Consider the following 25,226-nt stretch of genomic DNA (forward strand, 5'->3'; position numbering starts at 1 on the left):
AAACGCATCTGCAAGCACAAACGTTAGTATAAAGACAACCCTATGGCTCCTGCCGGTTGCCGTACCATCGACGTGCAAGTCGATATTTCTATTACAACATGATCATCTCATACATCCAATATATCACATCACATCGTTGGCCATATCACATCACAATCATACCCTGCAAAAACAAGTTAGACGTCCTCTAATTTTGTTATTGCATGTTTTACGTGGTGACCAAGGGTATCTAGTAGGATCGCATCTTACTTACGCAAACACCACAACGAAGATATATGAGTTGCTATTTAACCTCATCCAAGGACCTCCTCGGTCAAATCCGATTCAACTAAAGTTGGAGAAACCGACACTTGCCAGTCATCTTTGAGCAAAGGGGGTTACTCGTAACGATGAAACCAGTCTCTCGTAAGCGTACGAGTAATGTCGGTCCAAGCCGCTTCAATCCAACAATACCGCGGAATCAAGAAAAGACTAAGGAGGGCAGCAAAACGCACATCACCGCCCACAAAAAATTTTGTGTTCTACTCGAGAAGACATCTACGCATGAACCTAGCTCATGATGCCAATGTTGGGGAACGTCGCATGGGAAACAAAAAATTTCCTACGCGCACGAAGACCTATCATGGTGATGTCCATCCACGAGAGGGGATGAGTGATCTACGTACCCTTGTAGACCGTACAGCAGAAGCGTTAGAGAACGCGGTTGATGTAGTGGAACGTCCTCACGTCCCTCGATCCGCCCCGCGAACAATCCCGCGATCAGTCCCACGATCTAGTACCGAACGGACAGCACCTCCGCGTTCAGCACACGTACAGCTCGACGATGATCTCGGCCTTCTTGATCCAGCAAGAGAGACGGAGAGGTAGAAGAGTTCTCCGGCAGCGTGACGGCGCTCCGGAGGTTGGTGATGACCTTGTCTCAGCAGGGCTCCGCCCGAGCTCCGCAGAAACGCGATCTAGAGGAAAAACCGTGGAGGTATGTGGTCGGGCTGCCGTGGAAAAGTCGTCTCAAATCAGCCCTAAAACCTCCGTATATATAGGTGGGAGGGAGGGGGCCTTGCCTTGGGGCTCAAGGAGCCCCAAGGGGGTCGGCCGAGTCCAAGGGGGAGGACTCTCCCCCCCCCCAAACCGAGTTGGACTAGGTTTGGTGGGAGGGAGTCCCCCTTCCTTCCCACCTCCTCCTTTTTTTTCTTTCTCTCTTGATTTTCTTCTCCTTGGCGCATAGGGCACTTGTGGGCTGTCCCACCAGCCCACTAAGGGCTGGTGGGTCTCCCCCAAGGCCTATGGGCTTCCCCGGGGTGGGTTGCCCCCCCCCCCCCCCCGGTGAACTCCCGGAACCCATTCGTCATTCCCGGTACATTCCCGGTAACTCCGAAAACCTTCCGGTGATCAAATGAGGTCATCCTATATATCAATCTTCGTTTCCGGACCATTCCGGAAACCCTCGTGACGTCCGAGATCTCATCTGGGACTCCGAACAACATTCGGTAACCAACCATATAACTCAAATACGCATAAAACAACGTCGAACCTTAAGTGTGCAGACCCTGCGGGTTCGAGAACTATGTAGACATGACCCGAGAGACTCCTCGGTCAATATCCAATAGCGGGACCTGGATGCCCATATTGGATCCTACATATTCTACGAAGATCTTATCGTTTGAACCTCAGTGCCAAGGATTCGTATAATCCCGTATGTCATTCCCTTTGTCCTTCGATATGTTACTTGCCCGAGATTCGATCGTCAGTATCCGCATACCTATTTCAATCTCGTTTACCGGCAAGTCTCTTTACTCGTTCCGTAATACAAGATCCCGCAACTTACACTAAGTTACATTGCTTGCAAGGCTTGTGTGTGATGTTGTATTACCAAGTGGGCCCCGAGATACCTCTCCGTCACACGGAGTGACAAATCCCAGTCTTGATCCATACTAACTCAACTAACACCTTCAGAGATACCTGTAGAGCATCTTTATAGTCACCCAGTTACGTTGCGACGTTTGATACACACAAAGCATTCCTCCAGTGTCAGTGAGTTATATGATCTCATGGTCATAGGAAGAAATACTTGACACGCAGAAAACAGTAGCAACAAAATGACACGATCAACATGCTACGTCTATTAGTTTGGGTCTAGTCCATCACGTGATTCTCCCAATGACGTGATCCAGTTATCAAGCAACAACACCTTGTTCATAATCAGAAGACACTGACTATCATTGACCAACTGGCTAGCCAACTAGAGGCATGATAGGGACGGTGTTTTGTCTATGTATCCACACATGTAAATGAGTCTTCATTCAATACAATTATAGCATGGATAATAAACTATTATCTTGATACAGGAATTATAATAATAACCATATTTATTATTGCCTCTAGGGCATAATTCCAACAGAGGGGGTGCCACCCCTAGGGTTCCCACCCTAGGGGGTGCGGCAGCCCTCCCAGATGGGGGAAGTGGCGGCCAGGGCAAGGAGGAGGGGTGGCGCACCCCTCTGGTGGGCCTAAGGCCCACCTTAGTTAGGGTTCCCCCCCTTCCCCTTTTTTCTGGTGCACATGGGCTGGGTGGGGGCGCACCAGCCCACTTAGGGGCTGGTTCCCTTCCCCACTTAGCCCATCTAGCCTCCCAGGGTCGTCACCCCCCTTCGGTGGTCCCCGGGACCACCTCCGGTGGTCCCGGTGGTCCCGGTACGTTACCGGTGATGCCCGAAACACTTCCGGTGTCCGAAACCATCCGTCCTATATATCAATCTTTACCTCCGGACCATTCCGGAGCTCCTCGTGACGTCCGGGATCTCATCCGGGACTCCGAACAACTTTCGGTAATCTCGTATAACAATTCCCTATAACCCTAGCGTCATCGAACCTTAAGTGTGTAGACCCTACGGGTTCGGGAGACAAGCAGACATGACCGAGACACCTCTCTGGCCAATAACCATCAGCGGGGTCTGGATACCCATGGTGGCTCCCACTAGCTCCACGATGATCTCATCGGATGAACCACGATGTCAAGGATTCAATCAATCCCGTATACGATTCCATTTGTCTGTCGGTATAGAACTTGCCCGAGATTCGATCGTCGGTATACCTATACCTTGTTCAATCTCGTTACCGGTAAGTCTCTTTACTCGTTCCGTAGCACGTCATCGTGTGACTAACTCCTTAGTCACATTGAGCTCATGATGATGTTCTACCGAGTGGGCCCAGAGATACCTCTCCGTCACACGGAGTGACAAATCCCGATCTCGATTCGTGCCAACCCAACAGACACTTTCGGAGGTACCCGTAGTGCACCTTTATAGTCACCCAGTTACGTTGTGACGTTTGATACACCCAAAGCACTCCTACGGTATTCGGGAGTTGCACAATCTCACGGTCGAAGGAAAAGATACTTGACATTAGAAAAGCATTAGCATACGAACAATACGATCTAGTGCTAGGCTTAGGATTGGGTCTTGCCCACCACATCATTCTCCCAATGATGTGATCCCGTTATCAATGACATCCAATGTCCATGATCAGGAAACCATGATCATCTATTGACTAACGAGCTAGCCAACTAGAGGCTTGCTAGGGACACATTGTGATCTATTCATTCACACATGTATTACTGTTTCCTGTTAATACAATTATAGCATGAACGATAGACGATTATCATGAACAAGGAAATATGATAATAACCATTTTATTATTGCCTCTAGGGCATATTTCCAACACCTTGTACTTTCCAGTGAGAAATGTACCATCAATTGATACAACCGGACGACAATGCTTGAATGCTTGTATAGTCTGGGCGAATGCCCAGAATAAGCGGTCCAGGATTTGCTCGTCCGGGTTCAATGGATTTGGACGTTCTTTCCGGAAAACTTGAGTCCCCCTGTTAGCAACTGAAATCTGATGCAACATTCTAGGGGCAAAAGAGTACGCCTCCTCATAGGTTCCATACAACCTCTGAAATATCTTTTCCTTTGCATGACGAGCCTTGCTATAGCTGACAGGGAAACCAATCAGATCAGATGCAGTTGCACGCAAAGCCCTAATACTAATATTAAGACTTTGTTGCACAATGGTTTGCATCACCTGTGACACATATTCTGCAGTCACATTACGGTGCTCTGAAAGAGTGCCGGTTTGCTCACAACCATGTTGCTCTATTTTTGTGACATGCCATGGCTGACATACCCCAGGTTTCTGGCGAGCAATAACTCTTCCGCGACAACCCGCTTCGCGATGGATGCATATGAGCTTCAACTCCTTTTTATCAGACTGCTTCACTCTATGTTGCCTGTGTATAGCAATTGCATAGCTATGTATTGCTTGTTTAGCAGATTTCTTATCTGGGAAAATCTGTCCAACGGCCAGACTTCCCGCGTCTAGGCCAGCAACAGAGTGAAATTCATTGGTGATGCTCATAACCTGTAAAAACTCTGGGTTGATTGCTGTAGCGACCGCCTTCTCAGGAGGAACAACTTCATCATCATCTGATTCCGAAGAGGCAGAAGAATGACCATCATCGTCATCATCTAGCGCCTCCGGCAATCCCTCGACATGTTCGCTCATGTCAACGACCGCAGACCAATATCCCGTGTCATACACTTGTTGGCCACGTGTTGGTTCCGATGGGCCGGCATCGGGGGCTACAGTTATGGCCACTTGTTGGCCACCCCTTGGTTCAGATGGGCCGGCGTCGGGGGCTACAGTTATGGCCAACTAGGCCCCACCGGCACCGCTACTGCACTCGGCGACATCACTGGCAGAAATGAACTCCACATAAACCATGGGTTGTCCATACATGGAGTTATTGGGATTGCTTGCAAAATCCATGTACGACGCCCATGCTCTTTCACCAGTAACCCGCCTCAGAACCCAACGATTTCCTCCCTCAACCACGAAAGCCTCCATGGTCATTTTTTTCCATTCATCGCTGAACCAAACACCGCTCGGATGCACCTTCTAACTGCCGCATACTCTACATTAACCATGTCTTTCACTACAACCGTAGTCATCCCGCACCTAGACACATCCACACCAGAAGGACCCTCACGTACGATGTGCCCATAAAACACTAACAAATTTTCCATAGTACCTAACAAGCAGCCATATTTACATAGTTAGTCCATTAAAAATCATATTCTTATTTTTACATTGTAATAATATCCATTACTTATCTTTTTTTACATATAACAGTTTGACAAATATTCACAAATGACTATACATCTACGCATAATAATTTATATTGTACCATTTGTGGCGACACTACATATACAAAATAAATACATCATAAATTACAATATGTCATTCATACCTCTGGTTTGATAAGGATATCCTTACGAATACAAAAATATCCTTCCGAATATCACAGTTAACTTATCACCAGTATAATATCAGCGAATTCGACCTATTATCATATGAACAAAAATATTACACACGCGTCTTGCATATATAATTACTACACATATTATCACATGAACAAAAATGCAGTTCCTAAGGTTATCACCAGTTATCACATGAACAAAAACGGAGTCGACATATTATCACATGAACAAAAATGTTACACACATATTTTTTTTACCTTCCTAAGGTTTCTAAAATGCAGTTGCATGGATAAACATATCACCAGTAATTTATGAAAGTAATCGACCTATCATCACATGAACAAAAATGCTAGTTGCATGCGTGCGTCTTGCATATATATTTACTACAGAAATTGATACATTACAGTGTTAATAAACAGAAAGTACATACTTAAAAAATTAATCAAATAGACTAAATTTTTCGTGCATGCGAACAAAACCTACGAAAATGAATTGATTTTACCTTGATCTATCTTTCTTTCAACTGCAACATATTCGAAATCCAACCCAAAAGATCAGAAATCTTGAATCAAAGTGAAGAAAGGAGTGTGTTCTTCAGCTACAGAGAAAAGAGAAGACAGTGAGAATAACCCAAAATAAAAACATCATGCATGCAAACACAATCAACAGAAATGGAAAACTCTTACCTTGATCTATCTTTTACTCAACTACGACGTCTTCAAAATCCAATTTAAAACCATCCTAAATCGGCACTTAAAATGTGTATGACATAGTTCTTGAGAGAAAGAGAAGACAGTGAGAAAGAGGAGCTGCTGTGTGTGCTGAAGCAAGAGAAATGAGGCAACGGGAGAGTGAGAGAGGAGGCTGCGTCGCTATATAAAGAAGATAATGTGCACTGTTTTGTCAGTGAGAGTTAGCGCCGTCAGTGTCGGAAGTTAGCGCCGTTTGCATGGCAATGCCCACCAGCAGGAGACAGCAGCCTCGGAGTCAGCACAATCAACGTCGTTGTCGTATCGCGCGGAGATTCGGCCGGCCGCCTGCGGGGTGGTGGCGGCAGGGCCCACCATATTACAGCCCGTTGCATCACGGCGTGGCAGGAACGGAAACCAGCGCCGGCCGCCTGGGATGGTGGCGGCAGGCCCCAGCCGCCTCGGCTGGTGGCGGCAGGTGCCACGTGCCGTCTGGCGCGCCTGCCGCCACGCGAGGAGGGGGTCCTTTTGAACTTTAGCTCCCGCGTGTGGTCTTTTCTGGCAAATCGGTTCGAGAGGGGGTCCTTTTGAACAAAAATTCCATAACTTCGCACTCCTCTAGCATGCCCTTTCTCGGTCCATTTGCTTGCTCCTACACGTGGCGTTGAATACCGGTAGCTAAGCATGAATGCTATGGGCAGTTTGGTTCTACGTCTAGTAATGTCGTACTCTGTCACATAATATTACCACACTCCATTGAGGTTAATTTTTTAAAATGAAAGCCACAAGTTGATAAGCCTAAAGAAATTTTGCCATATTTTTTGAATGTATGCAATGTAGGACTCCAATATGGCTTTCCTATAATGTGGTTTGAACTAAATACCCACTTAAATTGATCAAACTAGCTTAATCTTAGATATGACAACATTTGACAAGCTTAGTCCTGAACCAAACAACCCCTATATCTCACTTCTAGCGAGTATAACATTCTTTTTTTTTTTGCGGGATAGCGAGTATAACATTCGTGCGTGCCTATGAGCCATCCCAATAGCGTACCTCACTCGTATCGCTGTAGTTAGCTTTGCTCTGATTTTATTGAGCAATAATTAAGTGTGTTAGCCTAAAAAGCAGAAGCTTTGCTGTGACTTTATTTGTTTATTTTGGTTTTTCACCGGTTTTCTCAGTTTTTTTTCTTCTTCTTTCTCTGTTATACATTGTTTTTTTCTCACTGGTTTTCTTCATTTTTTATTTCTTTCTTTGTTATGTTTTCTCGGTTTATACCTTTATTTTCTTTGGTTTTCTTTACTTTTATTATTGTTTATTTGTGGGATTTTGTTGGTTTTCTATTTTTAACACATGTTTACTTTTTTTTGGTACAGTTCATATTTTTAGCGCAGACGTACAACGTTTTCATACTTGTTGGACATTTTAAAATACATGATGTACATTTTTTAAATGGTATACAGTAGTGCGCATTTTGTTTATTGGTAATAAACATTTTTCCTAAACTATGTGAATATTGTATAAAGATTTTTTAATTTGAATAATTTTTAAGACACATAGAAATATATTTTAAATGGTAATAAACTCTTTTGTATATGTCACAACAATTTTATAACACGGAATATTTCTTCGAAATATCACGTACATTTTTTAATTTGTTTTAACCTTTTTAAAATTCATTGTCTTAATTCGATAAGTAAATTTTATTTTTAAGTATACTTATTTAAGTTAGATTAAAAAGAAACATCAAAATTAGCATGACATCAGCATGAGGCCCCACACCCCTATTGGACGGGCCCATCATCGGCTCCTTGTAGTGTGTTCGTGTGCGAGATATAGACGCACGCATAACTAACTGAGGTCGTGTTTAGTAAAATCTTTTAGACCATCTACAACCGAACTCATCAAACGTCCCATCAGACCGCCTGGACGATCCGCTTTTTTTTGAACACGTCACCCCTCATTAGGGGAACGTCATCTAGATATGAGCGTCCAAAACATTCTCGATTCTATCATAATTGTACATTTGGTCGTTAAAATTTACATCATCTGTTGAAGATACTCCTTCCGTTTCTTTTCAGGTCGCATATAAAATTTATCTGAATTCAAATTCATGAGTTTGGTCAACTTAAAAAAAGTATCAACATATTTTACAATACGAAATCAACATCATTAGATGCATCATGAAATTAATCTATACTATTGGTATTACAGATGTTGATAATTTCTGATATAAACTTGATCAAACCATGCATAGTTTGACTTCAAAAGGATCTTATACATGCATATGTCCAGAGTAAAAAGAGACGAAGGAAGCACTTTTATCCGAACCCGATAAACACGCACGGACCGGAAAAGACGGCAACGAACGGAGAAACGTACGTACATCCGTGCCCGCGCGTACGTGACGACGGTTCGCTTCCGGCGACGGGCGTGGCCCACGTCGGAGCACACGAACTTTGACAGCCGCCCGCTCCCCGCGGACTCCACCGGCCCATCCCCCCAACTGCAATCCACCTCCGCGGTCCCCTCGGCGCGTCCGCCCGCGCACCATCCCCCCACTGGACCGAGCCCACCGCCCAGGCCGCAAACAAACAACCCACGTTTGCCACGCTCCCGCGGTCCACCATGCACCGGGAGCACGTGGGAGCGGGCCACCGACGACCTTTCCTTCCTCGTTCCTTCTTTCTCCCCGGCCGCGAGCGGAACCGACCGGACCCGACCCGACCCCCCTCCGTACGGGGCGACGGAGATACAACCGAGGCTTTCGGCGCCGAATCTCACGTCCGCCACCTGCCCCGCCCCATCCGGGCCGTCCGCCCCGCCGGCCGACGGCCGGATGCGCGCCCGCGTGTCCGATGGGCGGAGCGGGCAGCGGCCGCCCCGACCCCACCGCGACGCGAGCGGTCAGCACCACCCGCCTGTTTGAATCCCGCCCCTGGCCCACCACGCAGTGAATTCCCATTTACAAGCCCCGCACCGCGCCGACCCCTGTCCTAGCCCATTCTTCCCACTGACAGCTTGAGCCGCCGCGCCACAGGGACCACACGTCGGTGGCGGTGGAGGGCTGGGGGCTGGCTGTCCAGGGAGTGGCGGGCCGCTGCGCCCGAGGAATGAGACAATTTAACTCCTCGGCACCATCACCACCACCAGTAAACTGCGAGTCCTCCACCTCCTCTCTCTCTCTCTCTCTCTCTAGACTACTACTATTCAGTAGGCTCTGCTCCGTCCCCCAAGGCAGTTTTGGTTTCTCCTCTCCGGCGAAGGTAGCCCAAGAGCTCCTTCGATCCAGCTACACCGAGCCGGATTGGGACTGGGATTGGGATTGGGATTGGATAGGGGTGGATCATCCGGCGCCGGGAGGTAAATTGATACTGCTCATTTAATACTTTCCTAAATAACAATCCCTCCCTTCCTCCCGTCGATCCCGGTGCTCGGATCGGCGGCTCCCTCCCGATTGGTCCGGTCCGGCTGATTGGTTCCCTGCCATACGAGGCGGAGCTCCGATTCGCCGGCCCAAAATCTTTCCTTTTCCTCGCCTTCCTTGCTTGCCGATTTCTGATCCCGATTCCGGGGCCGTCTCCTCTCCTCCAGCTGCTGAATCTGTGTCAATATAACCCCTCCTCGTATTGCCTCTTCCGCAGATGTGTTGAGCTTGCTGTGTATCGCCCTGTCGGCCAGTAGCAGTAGCACCAAGCAATGGGAGACCTTCCCGATCTCGACCGCGCTCAGGCCGCCGGCGCGGGGCGGCGGGACAGGCTGGCGGCGCTGCTCGAGCTCGCGGCGGCGGACGACGTTGATGGGATGAAGGCGGCGCTCGAGGGAGCTGGCGAGGAGGCGGCGGAGCTGGCCGATGACGTCGGGCTCTGGTATGGCCGGAGCAAGGCGTACGAGCCGCGCACGCCGCTCATGGTGGCGGCCACCTACGGCAGCGCGCGGGTCGTCTCGCTGCTGCTCGGCCGCACCGGCTGGGTTGATGTTGCTCGTCGGCCTGGCGGCGACGGCTTCACCCCGCTTCACTGTGCCGCCTCCGGCGGCTCCTGCAACGCCGTCCAGGTCGTCAAGATGCTTCTGGACGCCGGCGCGGACCCAGCTACTGCCGACTCCACCGGCCGCGTCCCGGCAGACGTCGTCCGGGCTCCTCCGGCCTCGGCAGATGCCCTGGGCGATCTCGAGATACTTCTTGGCCGCCGCCGGGCCCTCGCCGTCGCCACCTCGGCGGCTTCTGGGGCGTCGTCGCCGCCGCTTTCGTCCTCGCCAGATGACGAGGGCAACAGGTCGCCGTCGTCGCGCTCGTCGTCGCTGTCTCCCATCACCGTGGATCGCGCCAAGAAGGAGTACCCGGTGGATCCGACGCTGCCAGACATCAAGAGCAGCGTCTATGCCTCGGACGAGTTCCGCATGTTTGCTTTCAAGGTGCGTCCGTGCTCCCGTGCTTACTCGCATGACTGGACCGAGTGCCCCTTCGTGCACCCCGGCGAAAACGCACGCCGCCGTGACCCTCGCAAGCACCCCTACACTGCCGTGCCTTGCCCCAACTTCCGGCGCCCCGGTGGCTGCCCCAGCGGCGACAACTGTGAGTTCTCCCATGGCGTGTTTGAGAGCTGGCTGCACCCGACACAGTACCGCACCAGGCTCTGCAAGGAGGGAGCTGCTTGCGCCCGCCGCATCTGCTTCTTCGCGCATGATGAAGATGAGCTCCGCCATGTACCCCACAACAGTGGGGCTGGTCTGCTATCACCCCGTGCAACTTCATCAATCGACATGACTGCCGCTGCTGCACTTGGGCTTCTCCCTGGATCTCCTAGGCACTTTGCGCCGCCTCCTGGGTCACCATCTGCCATGAACAACGGCGGAGCTGCTTCTGCGCATTGGCTTCAAGGTAGCAGGCTGCGTTCTTCTTTCAACGCAAGAGATGCGACAGTTGAAGACCTTGGCTTGCTCCTCGACTGGGAATCACAGTACCTTGGGGCACTCTGCCTCCCACCCAGCAGCCGTCCCCAGCCCCGTCTTTCCACTGGCCTTAGCATCAGGCCTACAGCAATTGTCCCCACCAGTCTTGAAGATATGTATGCTTCAGAGATGGGAATGTCACCGAGGTTCACCAATGATCAAGGTCACTCAGCCTACTCACCAGCCCACAAATCAGCCATCCTTAACAAGCTTCATCAGCAGAAGGGTCTCCTCTCACCTGTCAACACCAACAGAATGTACTCACCAAGGGCTCTTGATCCGGCAGCGCTCGTCCAGTCTCCAATTGGTGGCATGTCTCCTCGATCCCCTCGGCTCATGGAGCCAACATCGCCCATAAATGCCCGTTTTGGAGCCGCTGTCACGCAGCGTGAGATGTATGAGCAGTTCTCTAACCTGAACAAGCACCAGCTGCCATCGGTGGGTTCGCCGCGGAATTCCAATGCTGCTTCATGGGGCAATGCGGGTTCCCCAATGGGTAAGGTTGACTGGGGTGTTGATGGTGAGGAGCTGGATCGATTGAGATGCCCTGACCAACCAGGGTTTGCAGAGAAGGAGCCGGATGCACCATGGGGGCGGTCGCCGAATAGCAACAGGGGCGAAATGCAGCTTGGCATATCGGGAGGCATGGCTTCTGGGTCGGCAAACAGGCCTGACTGGAACAACCAGGCTGATATATTGGATCAGATGGCCATTGGTGCTTGGCTGGAGCAGCTGCAGACGGATCAGAAGTGACTGAAGGAGGCCACAGTTGATGAAACCATCATTTTGCAAGGTGGTTATTTACCAAAGAATAGTTGCTGGTCCTAGTAAATAATAATTATTCATTTTTATTCTTGAATTTTTGGTGGCAAAGTCAGAGATGGTGGTGTTGAAACAAACAAAGCATCCCGTCACAGACAGATTTGTAGCTGAAAGCAGTTGAGGATATTCAGTAAACAGCCTCTTTACTTCATCAGTGTCCTAACTAGTATTCTTTTGGTTAGTTCAGGCGGGTCTTGAATACAAGATTCCTCCAAAGAGACTAGAATTGTCAATTCTTCATCAAAATGAATGATTTTATGATAACATTGTCGGTTGTCTTCTGTTTTCGCTCTGTTATTAATTGACATTTTTTCATCAAAATGAATGGTTTTATGATAACATTGTCATTGTCGTCTATTTTTGCTCTGTTATTTTTTTTTCTGTTTTGCTGTTAATCCTATGATGTGTATGGTCCTCTTGCGTTTTGCTGCTGTAGTAGTAACGATGCTGAAGTTATTTTATGCGAGTATTACATGAAAGCAGTGTTTATCAGTAGAGTTTGTATGCTTTAAAACGTGTACTGCTTCAAGTAGATGTAATTATCTGGTCTACAGATGATGTTTATCTTTGTCAGAGCTGTGAATGATTTGTATCATGCCTGCCTATTTTGTCTGTTTTCTGTATCAGAATAATGTTTGTGGAACTGTGGGAACTAGCGTATAGGGTAGCAGGACCTGTAGTAGCACCCTTGCACCATCTTAAATATCAGGTAAATCAGAGCACGGACTTATACAGCCAAAATGCCAGATGGAGGCCGAATTTTAGAACTTATATGTTTCAAATTATTCTGAAAAAAATACACATATACCTAAAGTCATACTCCTTCCGTCATAATATAAGAACGTTTTTTATACTACACTAGTGTCAAAAATGCTCTTATATTATGGAACGGAGGAAGTAATATAGTACATGTGTATATTTTCAGGTCGAAATACAAGTGAGAATACAAAAAATAAACATGTGGCTTTTTAGCATGTGTATTGTTCATCCTCAATGTATATGTGCTTTTATGCAGCTTGCAATTCAAGATATTTCATCCTGAAATTTTGCACATACAAATTACATCATTGTGCACATGTGTTTTTTTTTTCAGAACTTATTTTACTTAAAAGATTGAAAAAAAATTCAAAATTAAGGCTTCATGGAGCTTGTCAAATCAAACACATAAATCTGGCCGTGCCTTGGTTTGTGAGGTAAAAAAAAAAACGTAGTTTTGACTTCGCATTAGAGGTAAAAATCGTATGCCAATGAAAGTCGAAATTATCGTATTTTTTTTCAAGGATAAGAGTATGTACACGGAACATGCCTGTTGCTGTTGGTTCAAAGTTGGCTCAATAAAGAACGTTGGTTCAAAGTTGAATATTCACTCACTCGGCGGCATTTTGAACAAGGACGTACCATGGTTGCTCCACATGTGTCTCTCCGTGTTCAACCAACGCCCTGGTCAGAGATGACGAATAAAGTAGCCGCCTCCCAACAAGAAAATGCGCCGGCGGTTCGGTCATTGGCGTTGAACGAACAGTTCTAGGGCAAAGCGAGTTTCAACTACCATGACATGGGATCGTTGAGCATATTTAGACTTTGAACTGCAACTGCTAGCGTACATTCGAGGTAAGATGATCCGCAGCAGGCAGTGTACATTTGTTTTTGTTTTTTGAGAAATTCTCGCTAGGCTTTATTCAAATAGTAAAAACATTTAGAAAATGAAATTGAGATCTCCAGATTGGCCTAGCTAGACACGGCGACTAAACCCAAATGTAAATGCAAGCCCTAGCTAGACACGGGGACTAAACCCAAATGTAAGTGCAAGCCCTAGCTAGACATGGCGACTAAACCCAAATGTAAGTGCAAGCCTAGCGAGATTGTGAGCCTTGGAGTTCGAGCTCCTATACTTGTGGGTAATGTTACAGGAAGAAAAGGCATATGACGGGCTATGATATTCATGAAAAAAATAGCTGTGTGATGTGCGACGATGCATGTTTGATATCATCCACCACATTCTTGCAATCAAACGCTACTTGAATCTTTTGAACATATAGATCCTCCATGACTGCCAATGCTTCTCTTACCGCCAAAGCCTAACTGTGACAGGGTTGTGGATGTGTTTAAAGGTAGATCCTAACAGACCAGTGCAACAGCATCCCTACTCTCATTCAAAACCAACGCATCAGCACATATCTTCACATGCTCCAGTGGTGGGGGTAACCACTGTAATGGCCTACACATTATGCTTCTGTTTGTCGGATGATACCGTATGTTATTCAAGAAAGCGGTGATGAACTTGTGTGTTTGCAAAAGGCAATAAAAAATATCCTCATGAAAGGCTCTCCTCTCTTAAGATCGCCCACAGCGTCACCACCATACATACATAAATCATATGATCAGGCAGTGTACATTTTTTTGCAGAGTGTTTGGGTAACTTTCTTATAGAGAGGTAATTGGCTAACTATGCAATAGAAGCATGGCTGCAATTTGCACGAAGCATGATAACAAGAGTATTGGCAATCCAACAGCGTATGAAAATAAATGTGCATGTAACACTCGAGTCGATTTCGAACAGTCACCCACAAACTTGTGCTGCAACTTTTGTAGCACCATAGTACGAGGAGTATTCTAATACAAGTGGACAGTATCCACTCCTATAGCTTGAAACGTATCCGACTTGTTCAGAAACACATATTCACATTTCTAACGGATCCGAATTCTTCAGACACATCTTGCGGGGTGGCAACCAAGCTCAGGTTTCAACTCCTAGGTGTGTCTGGCTCTTCTGTTGGAGTTGAATTTGGGTCTTCAGTCACGCTAACTTCTTCTGATTGTCCAGGTTGGTCAAGCCCATTTACAATGTAACTTGCTGTTCCACACAAGGAACGCAAATTATTTTACCTTCAGCTGTCAACTTCTTAATGTAAAAGATATGGGGCAGCATGGTGAAATTGCAGGTACGAGGCTAGGAATGTAAACTTGTGAGCATAATTCTAAGAAGCAAGATAGCATAAAAAAGGCATTGCAGTATACAGTACTAAGCTGATGAAAAGATTGTCTGTAGTTCAAAATATTAAGGCATGGTGAAAATGATGAAGGACAACAAAACATGGCTGAAATTACTCTGATTGAGGGAAATTGGCCCAACAGAGATCAATGTCCATGGCCGTGCAAGCATAATACCATGACCAAAATCAATTTCCAATCAATATTTAAGATCAATTTATGATGAAGGATTTAGCAAGATGGAAACAACAAAACATGACTGGAATATCAAGGAACAAGTTAGGGCCCCAGTTTACAATCAATAAGTTGTCATTGTCTGCACAAGCATGCTGTTTTTCTGTCAATCATAGAGGGTCTAATTCTCTTTCTGTACCTGTTGTAGCACCCCTGATGGCCATGTTCTCTACAAAACGAATTTCATCTTCATGGTTGCTCACAAACTTCGTCTGGTTTTGTTGAGAATTTCATGTCCATTAGTAATATATTCATTAAAACATGTAACAGACATACATACCAAAATACACTTACAAGTTCCTTGGACAAAATATTCAGGATTCTATCAATTTTTGCTTGATGCTTCCGGAAAAACGGGCGCAGGTATCTTCTGTACACATGCTTTGATCCCTGAAAGGACAAAAAAGGACACATCTATTAGTACTGACAAAGGACAATAATTATACCAGATCATTCAGATTTATCTTCTACTCCTTCCGTTCCTAAATATAAGTCTTCTTAGAGGTTCCACTACGGACTACATACGGATGTATATAGGCATACAGTACTTTAGAGTGTAGATTCACTCATTTTAGGTGCCATTATGGAAATACCCTTTTGTGCCATCTCCGTTTGGTCAAAGACCTTTGACCGTGTTCGGGACGTTATTTGGACAATTTTGCCCCAGTCTGGTTATCTCACTTACGGGTGCGACCCACCTCCATCAAAATAAAAATGAAAACAGAACTCTCTCACACCTCTCTCCTTTAACTTACATGTAGGGCCTACAAAGAAACATAAAATAAACAAAAAAATGAAAATGCAAAATTCTCTCTCTGCTGTTGAGATGGCCGGCAGCTGACGGTGCCATGGCTGCGGGCCAAGACTCCTGTGCAGTCGGGCGAGCAGGTGTTGCAGGTGCAGTGGAGTGCACGAGGTACTGGCCATGGACGGAGGCGGGCCCGGCACAGGCGCGTGCAGCGGCGGCTCAGGCAATCAACAAGATGCGGTGGCACTGTACGGTTTCAAGGCGGGGTTGCACTTGACGGGGTCCGCCGGAGGTGAGGGAGATGTGTGCACAGCTGCAGGTGCTGGAGCACAACAGGGAGGCAACCATGGTCCCCCGCGACCGGTAGCGCTGGTTGGTGGCGTCGGAGGTGGCCGAGGGACGGCTGGATGCTGCGGGGCAGGCGGCGTTTCGGGGCGGCTGGACACTTGCCGAGGGGTGTCTGCTGGAGGAGGTGCCAGGGAGGCGGCGTTCCGGCCACTCGCTGTTCGTTTTCCACCATGCCGGCGCTGGAGCCGTGGGTGCACACCGGCCGCGCCACACTGCAGGAAGTCAACCCGCTCAAGGGCCACGCTGCAGGAAGTCAAGCCGCTCGAGGGCCATGCTGCAGGAAGTCAACCCGCTCGGGGGATGCAGATCTTGGGGGTGGCGGGGAGATCTGGTGGGGACGCGAGGATAGGGACGGTGAGGCGCACGGGAGGCGGCAGCACCATGGATCGGGCGTGGTCCCCGGCAGCACCACTCTCGATCTCGATCCAGAGGGAGAGGGGGTGAAGGCATAGTCCCACATGTAAGTGAAAGAAAGAGAGGTCAGAGAGAGTGTTATGTTTTCATTTTTATTTTCATGGAGGTGGGTCCCATCCGTAAGTGAGATAAGCATACAGGGGCAAAATTGTCCAAATAACGTCCTGAACACGGTCAAAGGCATTTGACCAGACGGAGATGGCACGGAAGGGTATTTCCATAATGGCACCTAACGGAAGAGGGGAATAGTTGAGCACTGGTTTTTTTAGGGGTAAAGATGAGGTCGGGCCAAAGTTAGGGGGGAATAAGGAATAATTGTATCTGTGCCCTTAGTTGTGTCACCGTCGACAGGAATACCCCTAGTTTTAGAAAACACGCGGTCATGCCCAAATCACTTTGATTTTCTTGTGCTTTTGCCCTTCCGGCACGGTTCTGGCCAATCAGCACCCTTAGCTGATTGGCCGGTGCCCTGCCGGAAGGGCAAAAGCACAAGAAAATCAAAGTGATTTGGGCATGACTGCGTGTTTTCTAAAACTAGGAGTATTCCTGTCGATGGTGACATAACTAAGGGTATAAAACCGATTATCCCTAAAAATATGTCTTGTTTATTTTACTTCTCTATGGGTCATTTAAACAATAAAAAAACTATTATAGCATACAGCTTTCGGCTGCACATATAGATGTAGGAATATAAAAAAGGATATTAACATTTTTGGAAAAATAGTTGGTTTATAACTTACACCATTTGAAGGAAACTGGAGCCATATAAGGACAGCAAATTTCGCATGGTAATAGAGAGGAACACTGCAAAACAAACAGAGTACATAATGACCAACAATAGTTTCTAGGAGGGTAGAAAATAACTCGCTTATAATGGTTATAATACAATTAGATGCATCATATAAGACATTCACTAGAGAAGAAATAAGAGACGTGTCCATTGCCCATGTTGACAAAATAACATAATATCAAACTGAAGCGTCCAATATTACTATGCATGTTTTTTTACTCAAATTATTCTCAGTGCCTAGGTTTTTTCAGTCCTAAACCCTTTCTAGCAATTGCCTACTGGTTGCAAGTTCCAGTACAATTTTTATGTCCAATCATGATCAAGAATTGGTTACACCTGTACGGGTTGGTTATTCTACTGTAAGCCAGAGAATTCATGGCCCCCAAACCAGTCTGGCTTGATAAACTAGTAGTTGGGGAGAACTAGACTAGTTCTCCCCAACTACAAGTATTTAGGTACAGAGGGAATAGTTTTGAATTTCAAAATTTTCAAGATCTGATTCAGGAAAGTAATGAGTTACGCTTTAATAAGTACTCCCTCCGTCCTAAAATTCTCGTCTTACATTTGTCTAGATATAGATGTATCTAACACTAAAACACAACTAGATACATCCATATTTAAACAAATCTAAGACAAAAAATTTGGGACGGAGGGAGTACTATATAGAACAAGAGGAACCCGGACACTCCTTTCCCCTTTGGTATTTGGAACTTTATTACTCACTGAAGTAAAGCAGGCACTACAGTCCATGCCAGTATGCTAACTTACTAGGAGCAACCATCAAGGACTGTGGTGCATAGGTTCGGTTCAAAGATAACATACACAAATTAAATAAATCATCACGGGACAGCACACCTGAGATCACTATTTACATTTTTACTGCACCTTTATATACCAGTAATAACAGGATGAGGGCCAAAAATAATCACAATCCAGAAATACAGGATATGTTCAACAAACTGATGCTACTGAAATACTTATGGTAGATGAATAAAAGCATTCTGTGGTTCTTTTTGTGGGCAATTCACAAATACATTGTAGTACGAATTTGAAATAATTTGGTTGCATATATCAATTGGTCCTATAACTATAAGGACGTACTACTTCCATATATAGGACATATTCAGTATTCAGCATGCATATTTGCATTTAAAGATGCCTACATGGGATCTGATACCAAAATTCAAGGGGCAGCTACAAAGGGTTACAAAGACGCCACGTTGCAGTGTCATTACAATTCATATCAATGCTACAAATAATGAGAAAGTACTCTTCGACCTTGACAAATACTGTTCATACCTTGAAACAAGCTTATCAGCAAAGGATTCCACAATGCTAAAAGATCCATATGCTGCAAAATGATTGGATATTCAATGTTACAAGCAACAACAGATCTAGAAAATCCTGGGCATGAAATTAAACAAAAACAGAGTGAAGATACATGTGCTTTTGGAATTGTCCATTTGTATCCATGTAAAGTGAACTTTATTGTTTGTTTCCTGTTGTTTATAAATGTACATACAAATCTCGTGATATAATTACATCACTGAAGCAACTGTGCCTAGATTTTTTTTATTTGAAGAGTATAGATAACCATATGGAAAATTTAGAAAGGTAAGTTCACTTTCATTTAGCATAATAACTAAATACATCAATGTGACTCAAAAAATGCCCATTGAAAGAAATTGCTTCACAGTAGAAATGAAATATTACTACAAATTCATTTATTATATACCTGCCCAATAAAGGAGCAGCCGTTCTTTCTCATCTTGATCTTTCTTTTCAATAGCCCTGTAAGTGGAGTATACAGGCAGACCGATGCCCACTGCACAACTGTACCAGCACAGAGTGAGGATCATATAATGAATTTCTTCCACAACAAAAACAATAGCTCATCTATTAACACGGTTGCCACAATAAGTATAAGTTGCATACTGCTAGACAATCATCTAACTACACATTAGCATCTTGTCACTTTGATAATACAGATTATGCTTGTCTCATGTAGCTAAAATTTAAGAGATGTGCACATGCATATGAGATGTGACACTTGCTTTCAGCATAGACCAAATAATTAGCTGTTGCTAATATGAACAAAATACTTGTTGGTGATTGCAACTGACAGCATGTAGCAAGATAAAAACTAAAAAAGGTGATGATCGCCAAATGATACTACAACTATTTCACTAACACGCCCAATGCGCCTAAAAAGCTCAATAAGCAAATACCTTAATAAAACGAACCAGCCAAAGAAACAATCAACTTACAAAAGCACGACATGAAATAAACATCCAGATGAAAACCATGCCAATTAATTTAGAACGTTACAAGTATACCTGGCTGTGCGAACGACAACATTTGAGCTTAGTGGTGCCAGTAAAAGCCGCAAACCGACCTACGAGATGAAATGCAGTCTCAGGATTTCAGCACAAAGCATAACTTTCACTTGCAAGTAACAATTGTATCCAAGACGAAGTGAGAATCCATACAGGATGCTTACGAGTTTAGACAAGTTATCAGACAATAAGACAAGATACAATTGCAATCAATGGCTCAGCCAGAAGCCAGTGTATCAGCATAACTATCTGAAACTCAAAAATCTAAATGCAACACTTAGAGCCATTGCAAACACTACCATTCTGTTTCAATTCAACCACTTGGATCATGAGAAACGAACCACAAGAACACCAAAGTACGGCTATTTTATGCTGAATCGAACACTGGCACACCGACATCCTTTGATTTGGTCAATAGTGACTATGCAGTGAATCCAGTCATAATCTAGAAAATCCATCAAATCCAAATCAAATTTGACCATATTGCAAACAGCAGGGTAATAATTATAGTGTCTGTAGTGAAATCTTCTTGCCTGACCTTACAGCTCGCTGTTCAATGGAGATATAACGACAGGCCCGGGCGCAGGGGTGTGCGGCCGGTGCGCCCGCACAGGGCCTTCAAGTAGCAGGGGGCCCATTTTACGAGCAACTAGGCCTAGTTTAGCTAGCAGACTGGCAATGCCCATTAGTCACGTAGAGCTAGCAGGCCGGTTAATTAGCATCCCACGCATACTCTAGTTATTTGATCGCTAATCGATGGCCTGGAGAATACCTATCACATCCGACTGCTGGAATCCCGATCTAGTTCTAACCCTAACGACGCAGCAGCAGACTGGCAGCGGCAGGCCGGCGATGCAGCAGATGGCCGACAGCCGGCAGCGGCAAGGCCCGCACCGCAAGGAGGCACTGCTGCTGCAACATCCAACTGGTGAGTAGGGCAGGCACACGGCCGTATTCAGGAGGCGCTCTAAATCAACAAATCAGGGGAACCTGATGGACAGGTGCTAGCTCAACGTCACTTTCTTTTTCCAATCCTGTAATACTTCATCTTCTTCCACGAGATCGCCGATCCTCGATCTAGGCTGATCGCTTATACTTCTGTGCATCGCGCCTCGTCGGCGAGCAGTTCAACTCATAGTTTGTTGCTAACTATTTGATATGCATCATTTTTTCTAGACGTTGGTGTTTCAAGATCCAAGTTATGTCCACTACAAAATCCAGCTAGAGAATACAAATCTGATTAAGAAAAACATAAGAAAAATCATAAATAGATGATTTAACCCAGTCTCATAAAAGGAACTATAAATAAATCTATTACAAAAAAAAAATCAAGGAGGAAGGCCTCATGTCAGAGTTTGGCACAGGGCCGCAGATTTTGACGGCCCGGCCCTGTATAACGATGTACATTTATTTAGCATACAACGACTAGGATTGGCAATAGCAACCTTAGCCTCGGCAGTTCAATGGCACTATGATCATCGAGCAAAAGTAACCGAAATAATTCCCCGTCCCACACGCCCTCCTGGCGCAAAATCAATTGCATGATTCGGAGCGAGCCCATCACCCAATCGTCTCCCCAACCGGGCGAAATTCCAACACGAACAAGGCGCAACCGCGCCAAAAGCAACACCACGCAGCCTCCTTACGAGGCACACGGAGCGAGATTCCTCGCGCGACTCGTGCGATCTAGGGTTTCCGTACGAGGCAGGGTTGGGTCGGAGGCGCGTACCTCGCCGGAGATGGCGGGCGCCAGAAGAGCAGCCATAGGTCACCGCGGAGGAGGAGCCGGGATCCCTAGACGGCGCGCGGAGCCAGGGGGGAGGCCGCTGCGCGGAGGGCAAGGAATCTGCGGCGATCTGAGCTCCGGGCGCGAGAGGAGGAGGGCGCGCACACAAACCTGCGGGAGAAGCGACGCCGGCCGCAACAAGAAAGCCGGGAGCAAAAAAAAGTAGGAGACGGTTTAGCGCACTAGGCCTTTTTTCCGATTTTGACGCCGTCTTCTCCGAGATTTATATGAGAGTCCCCGTTATTTTCTCCTAGCAAATTGGCCCGTGCGTTGCCACGGAAGATAAAACATAATCTTCAATGATGGTGACCACATTATATTTATATATCTTCGCCTGATTTTAAAATTTTATGCACAAATACAAGAAAATGTTTCTTCTTTTAAATTTATTCACAAGTTGAAGCAATCTTTACATTTTCAAAAAATATATATCATGGTTGTCAAAAATCTTGGTAACTCAAAGATTTATTCTGAATTTCAATATTTTTTTTAAATATACAATAATAATTTGATCCATCCAACAGTTAATTCTTTAAAATTTACATAGGTATATTGTCACAAAGACTTAGAAGTATTAATGTTTAACTACATACATTAGATCTTTCGTGAAGAATTTTAAAAATATGGAAATAATTTTAAAATTGAGAACATTTTTTACAATTTACAAACATTTACTAAAAATCGTGAATATTTTTTATATTTCGAACGGGTTTAAATATTTTCTTTTGAATTGGCGACCAGTTCAAGAAAAGACGAACATAATTTTTTATGTTGGAGGATTTTATTTTAAATTCACAAACATTTTTTAAAACGCATGAAGTTTTTTTGAATAAACAAACATTTTTATAAATCAGTAATATATTTATTAAATTTATGGACATTGTTTTGGAATTTGAAAAAAATATATAAAAATCCCGCGCTTTTTTTGAATCCACAAACATTTTATGTTTTCGTTTCGTCAGCATTTAATTCAAAATTCCTCTTTTTAATATGCTAAAGTTTTTGTAATTCTAAATTGTTTAAATTAGAAATAAACAAAAATGGAACGGAAAATTTTAAATAAAAAAAACTATCAAAACAGACATTAGCTATTTTTAAAATTTTAGGACATTTTTTAAATGCATTAACATATGTTGAATTAGAAAGCATTTTGTTAAATGCCTTTAATAATTTTTAATACATGGAATTGTATTTCAAATCATGGACTTTTCTTATTGTACAGACATTTTATTGTATATGCGATAATTTTTTACAAAACTCCGAGCAGTTTTTGAAGTCACAAACATTTTATTTTTTGAAATACGTTGATTTATAATTTTCAGTTTATTAAATTTTTAAAGATTACTTGAAGTTTTAAATTATTTAAAATAAAATAAAATAAACGGAACTGAAAATAAATAAATAAACGGAACTAAAAGCAGGCGCCTGTGCATGGGCCGGCCCATACGGTGTGCTGGATATTCTCCCAGCGTGCAGAGCGTAATATAGAAGGTTTTTACATGGGCTGGCCCAGTCCAAGATTTATTTGCTTTCTGAAACGTTTTCTATTACTTACCGGTGGCATGGTGGATAATAAATGCAAACTTTAAGGGTAATCTCCCTCATGGACGATCAGAAACCGAATTTGCTTTATTATTAGGGAGAGATTGGTAATATCTTTTTGCTCCCATAATTTTGCGCCATCTTCTTCAAGTTTTTTTTCCAAAAAATTTTGATTTATTCATCTCCAATCAAGGCAGCACAACGAATATAAAAAATAATGAAACTTATATCTAAATTCGTAGACCACCTACCAACAACTACAACCACTGAAGTGAGTCCCTCCTCCCTCGCTGGAGCTGGACAAAATTGGTTGTAATAGACAATCGTGAAGTCGTCGTGCTAAGGCCACATAAGACCAGCGAACCAGAACAGGAACCGCCATCGATAAAGAGTAGCGTATCGAAAGGGTCCAACCTAAAGATACATGAACGTAGACGAACGTTGACCAGATCCACCGAAGGCAGATCCGTTGGAGACACGCCTCCACACGCTCACTAACGATGGTAGACGCACCACCAAGACGAGGGCTATAGTCGGGGAGAACGTTATTTCATCTTCGGTTATTCGTCGTCGTCTCGTCTTCCTAAGTAGGACACAAAAGCTAACAAAACTAGAAGAAACATCTAAAAATGAAGCCCTCCCGCCAGCAAGGGTCGGGATCCACCATGCCTCCATGGCCCTAAGGGCAGTGGAGATGAGGTGGACCGTCGCCGACGCCGGCCGGAGGTAAAGGAACCCTAAATTGAACATGAGGCGGTGGCTGCAACAACTACCTTTCAGTAGGTCTTCTCCAAGATTTATATGTATCTTGTTTTCTTACTTGTAGACGTATCATGTTTTAAAGATGTTCATCATTCATGTCTCATCCTTGAGAAGCATTTTGAGATCAGTCTATTACTATTTCTGTTTCCTAGCGATTTTTCCTTTCGTCATCACACTACTATTAAAATTGGCAAATCTTGACCTTTTAGATGCATGCTGCGTAAAACCATGATTGAAATGTGATAAATGTATTTTATCTAACATATTTTTTTGCATGAATTTCCACAAAAGATCTTGTGAAATTTGTGTACTCTATATATGTGCTTTAATTACATAATGGTTGATTATGACACACCGTAATTGATTAGGATATGGCCAAGACAACCATTTTGGATTGAAGTGTGTGTCTGTGTGGAAACTATTGATGGCCTCAATATTTTTGTTGTGTGAAAACTATTGATGACCTAGATATTTTGTTGATGCATTGATTTGACCCTCATGGGACATATATACGGTACATCGTAAAAGAGGCTTAGGATACAAGGCAAGATATTGTATGTTTAAACTAATTATATCTTCATCCCTTATCTCTATCCTAGTCATGTTTATACTTCTAAGTTCTAACATTATCCTTCAACTGTAGCGGGAGCGAAGCGTCCGATTGCGATTGAATTTGAAGTATTGCGCTTCAGACTTCTTCTCCGCTTCACCATCATCAACCGTGTCTCTAACTGTTGACGAGTCAACACCCAGGGCACCTAGGGCGGTGACTGCGTCCCCTTTGGTACATTCTTTGTCTTCTCATGTATTCCCTCTGGTAGTCACAGCGAAAGTGGAGTGGACGCTGGTCACAACAGAGACTTTGTTGACTGGAGTTGTTGTCGATGAGTAGTTGTGGACGTAACCATGTATGTAGTGTCCAGTAGTCGGTCATGTAGTAGCCGTGGTCGATGGTGTGGTCTTCGTGCATGATGAAGCTGCACAAAGCCCGAGGCAAAAAAATGCGCTATACTGTAGATGACTAAGCTACACTTGTGGACGATGCACCTTGCGACTCTTTTAGGGTGTCGCTCCATCAGTTTTTCCATGTAGGACAAGACCAATCAAGTACACATATGTGTTGTCATAACCATGTGGTCGTGTAGGGGTCATCACTATATTGATGCGGCGTCGATATAGTCATATCTTCGTGGATGACGTGGTTGATGTCATCGTCGTGACACGATCATTGTTGTTGTTGAGGTCGCTTCTTGCAGAAAAGACTGTTAGAGGATGATATGTGTCCATATTGCGGATAAGACATGGACGGTGTGCTGAGGATGATGTTGATGAAGACCATGTTGACGTAGACACCGGCGATGATGTGTCGGTGAAGAAGCAGCATGCATGGCGTAACGTGTCGCTTAAAGGTGCCCCTCGCTCCTGATGTGTGTTAATGCCTTGCCGTCGGAGAAGTAGATAAACTGGTATTCCACATAAGTCTCCATGTG

At 44.9% G+C, this 25,226-nt stretch overlaps 2 protein-coding genes and 1 long non-coding RNA gene across 4 annotated transcripts; 1 reads left to right on the forward strand and 2 right to left on the reverse strand.

Moving 5' to 3' along the window:
- Nucleotides 1–4,872: 4,872 nt before the first annotated feature.
- LOC123429835 lies at nucleotides 4,873–5,878 on the reverse strand. Its single transcript, XR_006622759.1, has 3 exons — nucleotides 5,821–5,878; nucleotides 5,309–5,401; nucleotides 4,873–5,089 (listed from the first exon to the last, which is right to left on the reverse strand). It is a non-coding gene; the product is annotated as an uncharacterized LOC123429835 (long non-coding RNA).
- A 3,266-nt stretch (nucleotides 5,879–9,144) lies between these two features.
- LOC123425651 (zinc finger CCCH domain-containing protein 50-like) lies at nucleotides 9,145–12,049 on the forward strand. Its single transcript, XM_045109350.1, has 2 exons — nucleotides 9,145–9,373; nucleotides 9,655–12,049. Exon 2 carries the CDS (start codon nucleotides 9,710–9,712, stop codon nucleotides 11,714–11,716), a length of 2,007 nt encoding a protein of 668 aa, XP_044965285.1. The 5' UTR covers nucleotides 9,145–9,373; nucleotides 9,655–9,709; the 3' UTR covers nucleotides 11,717–12,049.
- A 2,234-nt stretch (nucleotides 12,050–14,283) lies between these two features.
- LOC123425652 (HVA22-like protein k) lies at nucleotides 14,284–21,624 on the reverse strand. Of its 2 annotated transcripts, none has more exons than XM_045109351.1 (8): nucleotides 21,376–21,624; nucleotides 19,647–19,705; nucleotides 19,046–19,143; nucleotides 18,610–18,661; nucleotides 17,261–17,324; nucleotides 15,305–15,400; nucleotides 15,150–15,222; nucleotides 14,284–14,639 (listed from the first exon to the last, which is right to left on the reverse strand). In XM_045109351.1, the coding sequence occupies exons 1-8, from the start codon at nucleotides 21,409–21,411 to the stop codon at nucleotides 14,530–14,532; spliced, it is 588 nt and encodes a 195-aa protein (XP_044965286.1). In that variant the 5' UTR covers nucleotides 21,412–21,624; the 3' UTR covers nucleotides 14,284–14,529. The 2 variants fall into 2 exon arrangements, with proteins under 2 accessions (XP_044965286.1, XP_044965287.1); XM_045109352.1 differs by having other exon boundaries at nucleotides 14,570–14,677.
- Nucleotides 21,625–25,226: the final 3,602 nt, after the last annotated feature.

The sequence above is a fragment of the Hordeum vulgare genome, chromosome 2H (genome assembly GCF_904849725.1).
Source record: "Hordeum vulgare subsp. vulgare chromosome 2H, MorexV3_pseudomolecules_assembly, whole genome shotgun sequence".
Classification (NCBI taxonomy): domain Eukaryota; kingdom Viridiplantae; phylum Streptophyta; class Magnoliopsida; order Poales; family Poaceae; genus Hordeum; species Hordeum vulgare.

What these genes read in the sequence shown, in the direction of transcription:
- LOC123425651 (XM_045109350.1), top strand. Translation starts at nt 9,710, where the DNA reads ATGGGAGACCTTCCCGATCTCGACCGCGCTCAGGCCGCCGGCGCGGGG.
- LOC123425652 (XM_045109351.1), bottom strand. Translation starts at nt 21,411, where the DNA reads ATGGCTGCTCTTCTGGCGCCCGCCATCTCCGGCGAG. An exon ending in CGCCCGCCATCTCCGGCGAG is followed by an intron (nt 19,706 to 21,375) that starts GTACGCGCCTCC and finishes TTCATCTCGTAG; the next exon opens with GTCGGTTTGCGGCTTTTACT. An exon ending in GCTGCTCCTTTATTGGGCAG is followed by an intron (nt 18,662 to 19,045) that starts GTATATAATAAA and finishes ATCATTTTGCAG; the next exon opens with CATATGGATCTTTTAGCATT.